Source organism: Silurus meridionalis, chromosome 17 (assembly GCF_014805685.1).
Source record: "Silurus meridionalis isolate SWU-2019-XX chromosome 17, ASM1480568v1, whole genome shotgun sequence".
NCBI lineage: Eukaryota > Metazoa > Chordata > Actinopteri > Siluriformes > Siluridae > Silurus > Silurus meridionalis.
The window spans coordinates 4,347,433-4,358,632 of NC_060900.1; the positions used below are offsets into that span (position 1 = coordinate 4,347,433).

Here is an 11,200-nt window from a genome sequence, read left to right on the forward strand (position 1 = left end):
TTTGGGTAGCCATTAAGTGGAGGTTTATTTTCCAGATTAAATCGATGATGTATTGAAAGAATGAAAGGTTCTCAAAGTGGCCTCTGGGGACATGACAGGGGGTCTACAATTGGCCTGTTTTAGTGAGTAGCAGTATAGATTTTAATGTCATGTCAGCATCTGAGGCATCTTCATGGCAAATGCAGTGAATTGATTTCTGATTACACCCATATTTTATTTACAAACAAACATAGAAAACATATAAAGTGTAACATAATATGGTAAAAAGGAGGTTATTTTAAATGTGATGGCATCTCAAAAAGGTTGGGACAGGACCATGGTTGCCTTCATGTAAGCTCAATTCTCCTTTTTACAACTGTCCATATACATCTGGTAACTGAGACCAGTTGCTGGAATTTTGGAAATGAATGTCATCCCATTTGTGAGATTCCAGTTGCTGAACAGTTCTGGGTCTTCTTTGTTGCATTTTTCGTTTTTATGATTAGATGGTAATTTAAAAACTGTTTGAACCGCTTCTGGTAGAATCTTACTTAATCCTTAAGCGAGCTTACTTCATAAAAGTGCCATCTACCTGCATTAAAAGCAAGACAGTCCACTAACACATAGGAGCACAGGAGTTGGGTCTTCAATGGATTAAGTCTTAGACTACCTCTGCATCTTTTGCACACACACAGACCATATTACAGTGGGAATATCAACATGGACCCAAGTGTTTTGGAATGTTACATGTCGACGTATTTCATTATGGAGGTGGGGCCAGTGACATCCAATGGCATTTATATTCCAGCAATCAACTCGTTCCACTGAGCAGAAAGATTTGACGTGACGCACATCTGTCACACGGCTGAAGCTTTGTTTGTTTGCATGTTTCGGTGGTTAACGAACATGTGATGTCACATGGCATCGATATGGTCCCCAGAAAGCCATTTTAGATAGAGATTTCTAGATCCTAAACCTCTGAGACTTTTTATTAATTCATCACCTGATCACCTCCAGACCTCTACCTGCCTTCTGGGTTCTAATTTGTTGTCTTTCTTCGTCAAGTTTCCTGAAGTGGTCCTCATAATGATAAATCACCCAAAATGTGTGTATGATGTGAAATGCAACGAAATTAACCACGCAAAAACATGAATTAGTTTATAACAGTCTGTTTATGGGAATAACAGTGAGCAGAGAGGAGAAGACTTATCTTCTCTTGCACCTTACATGAACACAGCCTGCTTACATACATAAATAAATATTCAGTGTCCTTTTTTTGTCTCGCACTCAAAAGTGCCAAAATACAAAAACCTTTTTCTGATTGCCTTCATTTACTGAGTACCTACGATTACACTGAATAAAAACATCAGCATTATATATACTGAAGATCGTTAGCTTTAAGCACGTGTCTGAAATGACCGAACTAGTCAAGTGTTTGACCTACGCAGCAATACTCTCTGTTTATACTTGTGGAAATGCGGAAACCTATAATAGGAAGGCTGTTGTGTTACAACAAATAAATGACACACAAAAGTGCTAAGGAGGGAACAACAGCTTGAATAGATACACTAATGCATAGGGAAGCACTGGATGAAGTATATCACCCTTTTACCCCTTTTTTTTTGGTGTTTGCAAAAAAATATTTAAATAAATAAAAAAAATAAAAATCATTCAGACCAGTGTGACATTGTTACTGGTTGTATCACTACACAATTTAGTTTCCTATAGGCACAACTGCGGCTACGTCTACACGAATCCGGATACATTTGAAAACGGTGTTTTCGCCTAAAACGGCTCCGAGTCCACACTCTCAATTCCCAAAAGTTGCTTATCCACACTGAAACATCTGAAAACGCGTACGTCCCTGTACTTCACGTGAACAAAAAACGCCAAGATGCTTTTATTTACTTTGAAATGGTCTTTGAAATGTTTCGAGGCGATGACTAAAAATGCATTTTTTGAAAACGGTCCACACTGCGAAGTGAAAATATCGTTTCAAATCGATCCACTTCTGAGGGCGTTTTCAAAAATGTTTTCTGCGAATGTCTCAGCGTGGATGCAAGGCCAAAAAGGGAGAGAAGGATATGCATTTTCAAACGAAAATACTTCCAACTTTCGCTCTACATCCCCACCGTTTCTATCGGTTTTAGCCTTCTCATGGGAATCTGAAAAAACATCCATGATTGGAGTAGGAACGAAAGTCAGTTGATTTATTTTCTGGGAGGTAGATCTGAAATAAAAATCTCGAAAAAAAACAAAAAATCCTGTTTCCTGTTTAAACAGCGCACGCAGAGAGCTAATCGCATACATTTGCATTGCATATGTAATTTTTATACCCAACCTTAATAGTTTAATAAGCTTATCACATTCTATATACAGTACATGGGTAGCGATACATTTGTTGTTTTAAGCATGCATATATAAAAACTATACGATATAAGACATACAAGTTTAAATTATGGCTCCTCCTTCAGATGTCAGAGTGGAAATCTAGTAATTCCAGTAATCAGCAAAGCAGAAACCACTTCATAGGGCCTGAGAAAAACACCTTCAGGCTGTTAATGATAAAGAAATTAAAAATAATAATAATTTCACAATGTATAGAGTTTTCCCAGGCCTCTTTCAGGGATACACGAGTTTTAAACTCAGGATATATTTGGTTGCATTCATCTCTGTGACTTCCACATGATGATAAGAAACGGATACATTCATAAGGTCACCGGATTCAGATCCCCATCTATAATTCAAGCCTCCAGTCCAGAATAAACAGGATTTTCAGCAGAGCATAAGCTCTGAACACACTGCAGATTCTATCATAGGTAATAATATAAACAAACACATACGTAAACTAGGTTTGGTATAACGAATCGGATCGAGATGGGCGATCACGTATGCGTACTGGTAATCCTACAATGGACCAGTGCAAATGAAACACCCTGCATGTGCACTAGTGCAAGAGAGTAAAGCTGTGGGATGAGGACGTGGAATGGCGTTATTGCATACTGGTCCGACGAGGTTGGGATTTTAAACAGCTGTGATGAGGCTGCTCAGACGGGAGCTGCATGATCGGTTATCTGACGCTCTGGGACATGTGCAGGGGAGTCAGCATCTCTTCGAAGATGGCTCCTTTTACGTTGGAGCCACGCAGGTTGGCTTCTTGGAGGTCACAGCCGGATAAATCGCAGTTCTGATAAAAAAAAAAGGGTGAGAAGACACAAATGATGCCATGAGCCATGATTTGAAGATCATTTTAAGGAAGTAATTATATTGAAAAGTAATAACAGCTGCAAATGTATCAGAAAGTATTAATAACCTAAGGACTGTTATGTTACAGGTTTTAATTTAGCTTGTAGAACCATAGAGTCTCATATCATACAACAGAAAATAAATGGTAAAGGAATACAAGATATAAAAATGACAGCTTTTTCTGTATACGCTATATTGCCAAAAAGTATTTGCTTGTCTGCCTTCACATGCAAATGAACTTGAGCAACATCTGATACTTAATCCATAGGGTTTAATATGATGTTGACCCACCCTTTGCCACTATAACAGCTTCAACTCTTCTGGAAGGGCTTTCCACAAGGTTTAGGACTGTGCTAATAAGAATTTTTTACCATTCCTACAGAAGAACATTTGTGAGGTCAGACACTGATGTCAGACGAGAAGACCTGGATCGCAGTATCCACTCTAATTAATCCCAAAGGTGTTCTTTCGGGATGTCCCTGTGCAGGTCAATTCTTCCACACCAAACTCACTCATCCATGTCTTTATGGACCTTGCTTTCTGCCCTGGTGTGCAGTTGGGAGCATGAAATTGTCTTGTTATGCGGAAGCATTACCAGTCCTTTCACTGGAAGTAAGGGGCCGAGCTCAACTGAAAAACAACCCCACATTATGATCTCCCCTCCACCAAACTTTACACTTGGCACAATTTTGTCAGACAATTACCGTTCTCCTGGCAACCGCCAAACCCTGACTCGACCATCGGATTGCCAGACAGTGAAGCGTGATTCGTCACTTCAGAGAACACGTCTCCACTGCTCTAGCATCCGATGCTTTGCATTGCACTTGGTGATGTACGGTTTGGATGCACCTCCTAGACCATAGAAACCCATTGCATGAAGCTCTCCGCACTGTTCTCCAGCTAATCTGAAGGCCACATTAAATACTAGAGGTCAGTTTTTCACATCGTTGATTGCTGGAACTTTCGGGTTATCAGGAAAAAAAGTCCATACTGATTGTTGTTCCAGGTAGTGTAGGTTGCGGAATCAGCTGAGAAGGTCAGCCATCATTACGACAGCGGCCTCTAGAGGCGAATCACTGACACCTGTTTGTTTTTAAACGTGAGATTATGCGCTACGAGAAGATATTATTTTATAATTCATGATTTATTATTTATATAATTATATTTATTAATATTATGATTTTATTAGCACATTTTCAGGATTCAGTACTGTTTTTTTTATAATTAAGTTCAGTACTATTTTACATGGAGTTTTTTTTTTTTATCCATTCGGTTAATTTATCGGTTAATGGCTAATCGATCCAACCTAGCTATCGGTATCTGTAAAATCCACTATCGGTCGACCTTCAGTAAATACTCACCCAATTCCGTCTTTATTTTTGATGTTATTTTGGTAACCTTGGTAACGTTTCAGTAATACGTGCTTGCCTGAACACCCCTCACCTCTAGGTCAGTACCCGCTAGAGTTGCTCCTCGCAGGTTACAATTCTTCAGCTTGGCGTTCTTCAGTGTAGCCACGCGCAAATTTATCCCAGTCATCTGACTGCCCTCCATATCCACGCCCTTCAGGTTGGCACCTAGAATGTACATGTAAAATAATACCAGCGCTGTCTTTGTTCGGGGGGATTTACGCATAATCATCAATTCCCGGTCGAGTTTTATCATGTAATATAACATTTTTAAAGAATCTTTTACAGTTATGGAATTTGGCAGATGCTCTTATCCAGAGCAACTTGCATATAATCTTTATAACTCAACAAAACAGTTGAGGGTTAAGTGCCTTGCTCAAAGGGCCCATCAGTGGCATCTTGGTGGTGCTGGGATTTGAACTCTTTCAATCATCTGCACTATACAATATGTAGGCAAATGGAGCATATCGACCCGACTGGGCCCCCGAGTCCCAACGGGTCCTAACTAATAGGTCCCGAGTGTTTACTGGGGTGGATTTTCACTGCACACTATTAAATCTGGGAATAAGGGGCAAGTGACTCATCATGACATTTTGGCCCTGAATTTTTTCGAACAAAATAACAGACCATGATTCAGGACACGCAAATACAGAATACTGTCAGGTTCGTGCCGTGCAAAATTTATTTACCCTCCAGGTTGGCTTTGAGTCCTGAAGGGTCTTCGAAGTTACACCCTCTCAGCGATGCGCCCTCGGCATTAGAGCACAGCATCTTTACCCCCTGTAAATTTGCCCCCTGAAAGAAAAAATAAATTATAAGATGCAAATTGAAGCAATTTAAGGAACAATAAGAAGTGATGCTTGGACTGATCAGTGGCTATAGGGTACCCATGATGCGAAGTGCCTTATAAAGAAAGACAATAATCCTATATATTTTTATCTATTAAATAGGTTGGCAAATTTGGGGGAATACGTCTGCAATGGCTTTGTTCAATCACAGCACAAGTCATCCCAATGTGAGTTCTGGCTTCTGAGACAATAGCTAGCAAACGTGCAAACTATAGTATTAAATAGTGACCTCAAAGAATGACGGCTAAAGACTCCACCGATGGCTCTCCTCGAATTAAGTCATGTGATAATCCCTCATTTCAAGTCCCGCTAGTCATGAATTGGCAACATGCACGTATTTACACTGTGAAGGTATGCCATTAAGCAGGATTAGCAACTTTTGAATAATGTGCACTCAAAGCGCCACCCAACGGCCCAATGCACCTTTAAAGGAACATCTTGAGCGTTTGTCTCAAAGCACAAGGTCTGCTGTGATTGGATGAAGTCTCCTGTGCTCAATAATTATTCATAAACTGCCCCTAGCTTATCTACGAAAAAGAAAAAAAAACCTACAGTGTGCGGCTTCAAGGATAATATAAATTAAATGGTGATACATACATCCAGGTTGGCCCCGGAGAGGTCGGCCCTCTCCAGGTTTGAGCAGCACAGGTTGGCACAGGTGAGGTTGCAGCGGCTCAGGTTGGCCATCTTGAAGTTGATGTACCGCAGGTCGAGCCGGGACAGGTCTGCGCCGCTGAAATTCAGCCCCTGGGTGAACGTGAGAGACGGTGAGGTTAGACGACTCTATCTAAGGCGGTTACACAGGCAGTCTGGGGGAAACACGTGTACCTGACAGCGCAGTTCTGACTTGGTCGGCGTCGCGAGCAAAAAACGGACAAACTCCTTCCGCGAGATGGGCGAGTGGTCCTCGGGGGGATGGGAGTTCTGCGAGGAGGCAAACTATTCAATATACACTCGACGTGAGGAACTTGACAAGGCTTGATTGTGTCTTGATTATGCCTTTACCTTAATGGCAACTTCGATTTGTTCAGCGAGCTGCTCGATTCCAAAGAAACGAGCTTCTTCCAGTACACCTGCAAAACACACGCACACACACACACACACACACACCACTCAATGCATTAATAACATTTCAACAATGAACTCAACGGTTCCTGTAAAACTCAAAAGTCAAAATCTCCTAAATGAAAATGGGCTCACTCTGCATTAAAAAAAAAAAAAAAAAATTTAATTTAAAAAAATAAAGCAAATTATCACCACAAGAATACAAGAATGTACTTTATTTAATCTGCGTTTACACACTGACAGCTTCAAAATTGTCTCTTTGCACAGCAATACGCTCCCGGCATTCCTGGAATGTGTTCTGGAAGTGAACACATGTCGGAATAAATGAGGCTGAAATGAATTTTTTCTGGTCTCAAGGGAAAAAAAAAAGGTTCTTGATTATTTAAGTCATTATATTTTAATATAAGGTGTGTTTAAATTGTTGTGATGCAATAGTTCAAAGGCTCACTGAAATATTGACTATTACTATTGACTAATACTAGAGGATTAAAATTCAATTATAATGAACATTGTACAGTGCAAAGATCCAACATAACAGGTGTACAAAAAGATTCAATATTATATTGTAGCCACAGTTACATATTGTGACCTGATAACCTAATAACACACACACACACCTAGTAAGTTAATTCCTTCATTGACAATAAGCTGGCCGTGTCTCAGGTAGTTCAGGATAGGTTCGAAATACTCAGGACTGCGGTCGATGAGGTAGGCTCCTCGCACGTCTCGCTTGTTACCCCACACGTCTACGACAGCGCAGAAGAGAGAAGGAAAGCACAGCACAGCACAGGGACAATTATATGAGAAAGAACTCATGTTGGTCATTTTGTAACAGATGCTTACTGAAGTGTGAAGGAATGTCTTACCCTTTCCTCTAAACATGTGGGCCAGCATGCTGTCAGGCTCCTTACTCACAAGTGTGCTTCTAAAGTCGAAATGGAAAAAAAAAAAAACACATTGATGATGATAGCAATAAACTTCAAACACAATATAGTAGATATTACACAATGGAGGAGCACAATTCCTAATTACCACCTGATCATAAGATTCGTGAACACCCCATTCCACAGTTAGTCCCCATTTCCTGTCATAATTCCCTCCACTCTTCTCTTCTGGGTCTGTAAAGATCTGTTCTCAATCAGCCGCAAGGGCATTAGTAACGTTCCTGATTTAGGTGAAGTGAGGAGGCCTGAGGTGCAGTGAGTGAGCAAGATCTTTTACTCATCCAAAAAAAGTAATGCATCCAAAGAACTCATATACAATTGTGTATAAAGTTACAGTTTAGGGAAGAAGCACGTGCGGCTGGAAAAGTCAGGTGCCCCGAATCATTTTGTGATTATGATGTGTAAAGTAACAGGGTGATAATTCCTAACGTGTCATTAGGAATAATCTCTGTACCGCGTGGTTGTGAAGAGTCGTCCTCCGATGTTCAAAGTCAGCCAATCGCTGTGGGAACCTGAACGCTCATCAGCAGCCCTCCCTTCGCTTTGAGGATCTGAAACGCATAAAACACACCAACCGAAAGACGTTAACTCCGTAAAAGGCACGTTTCAGCGTACGCACTGTAGTTTCGCGTTATACAAAAGGAGGAAGATGATTGAAAAGGGGACCTGGACACATTAATGGGGACGACTTACCAACGAAGGCGTCTCCCTCCGACACATACAATACATCATCGTCTCTGCAAAGCAAAATAACAATGGAAAAAGGTGATTAAAAAAAGAAGCAGATGAATGTTTTTTTTTTTATAACCTTAAGAGCAAAACAGAAAAGTTTAGCAAGTCTTCCTACTAAGGATACGTACCTAATCAGGGCGATGTCATCTATAAGACCGCCCTTTCCATTGAACAAGTTAATGGCCCTGATTCCCAGTTTATTGCTGGCAACGGATAAGAGATCGGACAGAGTCCCGTAAACTGCTACGACCTGTTGACAAAAAGAACATCTCAAATCAGAATCCTAAAGAGGATCTTCAGTCCTGAGTTTTACAGATCAACATCTCATGACACCTTTAATGGCTTCATTCCAAATTGTAGACCTTGAAGAAGTCATATAAATGGACATGGCAAAGTTTAAATGCTATTGTTTTGAGAAACCAGTAGTCAGAAGAAGAAAAAACGAATGTAGGTGGGGCTGAGGAGGTCTAGGGTGCGGTCAGCATTACAAATCATCCCAAAAGTGTTCTTTGAAGTTTAAAGCTCTATCTGAGGTCACTCAAGATCTTCCACTCCATCCCATGTAACGCATGTTCATGGAGTTGGATTTGTGCACAGGGGCCAGATTTGGGCCTCCTAATTTAATTTTACCGCATCTGAAGACAATATACAAAAGATGCCTGTTCCAAAGCTCTGACACTGGAGACTCCTTCCAAGGTGATATGAACCTATAGGAAGGGAATTTATTGCCATGGTAACGTGAATCTCGGGCAACGTGGAATATGTTTATATCAACATCTCGCGAGACTTTACAATAATAACCACAAGAGCTTGCCAACAGTGTGTCAAGTCAACTAGATAACAAATATAAATAAATCAAATGAAAGTAGCTGCGCGTGGAGTCATAAGTGAATAAATCATACGTCATTGATGACGCTTGCAGAGCTTCATCATCATCATGATAGCTATAGAAGGTGTCATTACTTTAACCAGTATTCTTGCGTATCATCTTCACAAATAAACGAAATTTTAATAATAATAATTAAAATACAAAAACGCCCCGTTTTTTTTTGTCCACGCTTTTATTATACAGGACGCGACCCAGTGCTAGTTCCGCTAAGCTAACTCCCATTCACTGACGCGAAGGGACTGAAACTTCCAGCTAGCTCACCTTGCCGTTTTTGGAGGAGCCGTTGACGAAAAGCGTGACCCTCCGCATTATGTTCTAAATTCACACACTGTTTAAAGAGCCACGAGTTCACACAAAAAAACCACACTGTTCAAGTGGGAAAGGAAAAGGAAAGAGAAAAAAATATTCACAGCAACAGCCTACATTGTATTCCGATTACGAGGCGGTTGTCCAATCAGAGCGTGGGCATTGTTACCGAGGGGAAAACGACGCACCAATCAGAGCGCGCAGAGGAGAAGCCGGAAGTGTCACGCTGACCAATCAGAGACAATTGTGGTCTGGTTGACTCACTGAATTAGGGGAATAGTTTGGATTCAGGGTGGGAGTGAGGGATGTGATGGGTGAACTCGTGGAGCCCACAATGCTCCTAAAACATCTCATGGAGGAAATGTTATAATAAAATATTTAATATTATACCATCATCATATCATACCATGTGCAATATCATGTGTATTATCATATTATGTACAATATGTTATTAGTTCCCTAGCACCTTTTATTTTTTTATTAATTATGGATATACAGAATATTTCATTTCTTTTTTAATTATATTTCATTTATATATATTTTTTTGTAACCTGAAGCAGTCTCTGGCAAAATCTCCTTCATGATTAAAATAGTTTAATCTTATCTTATCTGTCAGGTTACAAACCAGCAGTGGTGGACGAAGTACACAAACTATCTACTTAAGTAAAAAAGTATATTTAGTATTAATTAAGTATAAAGTATAGATACAGTAGGTAAAATATGACTCCAGTACAAGTAAAAATGCTCCATTTAAACTTTCACTTCAGTAAAATTACAAAAATATTTGCTTTTAAATGCATTTAAGTGTCCAAACTACTCAAATTTTCCTATTCTCATTTTTATCACAAGCCTCTCGATTAAACAACTCAATTACTACTCTACTATGTTAGCACACTGTTTATTAATAGAAGTTTAAAACACAGCGTGCGCTCGACCCTGATTGGTGGCTCGCTGCGTGATTGACCAGTTACGTTTTTTTATCCACTCATAAATAAAAAAGAACGACTGATTTCACAAAATGTAGTTGAGTAAAAAGTAAGATATTTGACTTCGAAATGTAGTGAAGTCTCCCCGAATGGAAATACTTCAGTAAAGTACAGATACACAAAAGCTATTTAAGTACACTAACGAATTACATTTACTTCCTTACTGTCCACCACTGCAAACCACAAGGAATACTATGAAATGGTTTGCCTGACTGGGGTTATGAGGAAAACATAAAACCCAAAGCGACCATAATATCCTGTCACTTAATGTCTGGAATGGCACACAAAAGAAAGACTCGGTCTTCTTCCTCTTTCATCCTTCATCTATCTCCATACCCCTGTGTCCTCTATAGCTGCCTCTTTCAAACCAATTACCTGCATGTCTTCCCTCACCAACATCTATAAACCTCCTTCTTGGCCTTCCTCTTTTCTCCCATCCTCAGCATTCTTCTACCGATATACCCCATGTTCCTCCTCTGCACATGACATACCATCTCAATCGCGCCTCTCTCACCTCGTCTCCAAAACGTCCTAACTGCAAGTTCTATCTAATAAACTAATTTTTAATCCTGTCCATCATCGTCAATCCTAATGAAAACCTCAGCATCTTCAGCTCTGCTACCTCCAGCTCCACCTCCTGTCTTTTACTCAATGCCACTGTCTCTAAACCATACAACATCGCAGGTCTCACCACAGTCCTATAAACTTTTCCTTTCACTCTCGCAGATACGCTTCTATCACAAATCACTCCTGCTGTCACTCTTCTAAACCCACCCATATGACATGCCACAACACG

At 40.2% G+C, this 11,200-nt stretch overlaps 1 protein-coding gene across 2 annotated transcripts; it reads right to left on the bottom strand.

The window, feature by feature from the left end:
* Positions 1 to 1,132: 1,132 nt before the first annotated feature.
* On the bottom strand, positions 1,133 to 9,574 carry kctd9a (potassium channel tetramerization domain containing 9a). 2 transcript variants are annotated; one of them, XM_046872183.1, is made up of 12 exons: positions 9,374 to 9,571; positions 8,352 to 8,473; positions 8,185 to 8,228; positions 7,946 to 8,042; positions 7,414 to 7,472; positions 7,165 to 7,293; positions 6,488 to 6,555; positions 6,311 to 6,406; positions 6,080 to 6,229; positions 5,324 to 5,429; positions 4,669 to 4,802; positions 1,133 to 3,166 (listed from the first exon to the last, which is right to left on the bottom strand). In XM_046872183.1, the coding sequence occupies exons 1-12, from the start codon at positions 9,419 to 9,421 to the stop codon at positions 3,050 to 3,052; spliced, it is 1,170 nt and encodes a 389-aa protein (XP_046728139.1). In that variant the 5' UTR covers positions 9,422 to 9,571; the 3' UTR covers positions 1,133 to 3,049. The 2 variants fall into 2 exon arrangements, with proteins under 2 accessions (XP_046728139.1, XP_046728137.1); XM_046872181.1 differs by having other exon boundaries at positions 7,165 to 7,472; positions 9,374 to 9,574.
* Between the last annotated feature and the right edge of the window lie 1,626 nt (positions 9,575 to 11,200).

Excerpts from the sequence above, each read along its gene's own strand:
- kctd9a (XM_046872181.1), bottom strand. The coding sequence starts at position 9,421 with ATGCGGAGGGTCACGCTTTTCGTCAACGGCTCCTCCAAAAACGGCAAG. Across the intron at positions 8,474-9,373 it reads GCTCCTCCAAAAACGGCAAG|GTCGTAGCAGTTTACGGGAC; the intron begins GTGAGCTAGCTG and ends TTTTGTCAACAG. Across the intron at positions 8,229-8,351 it reads GATGACATCGCCCTGATTAG|AGACGATGATGTATTGTATG; the intron begins GTACGTATCCTT and ends TTTGCTTTGCAG.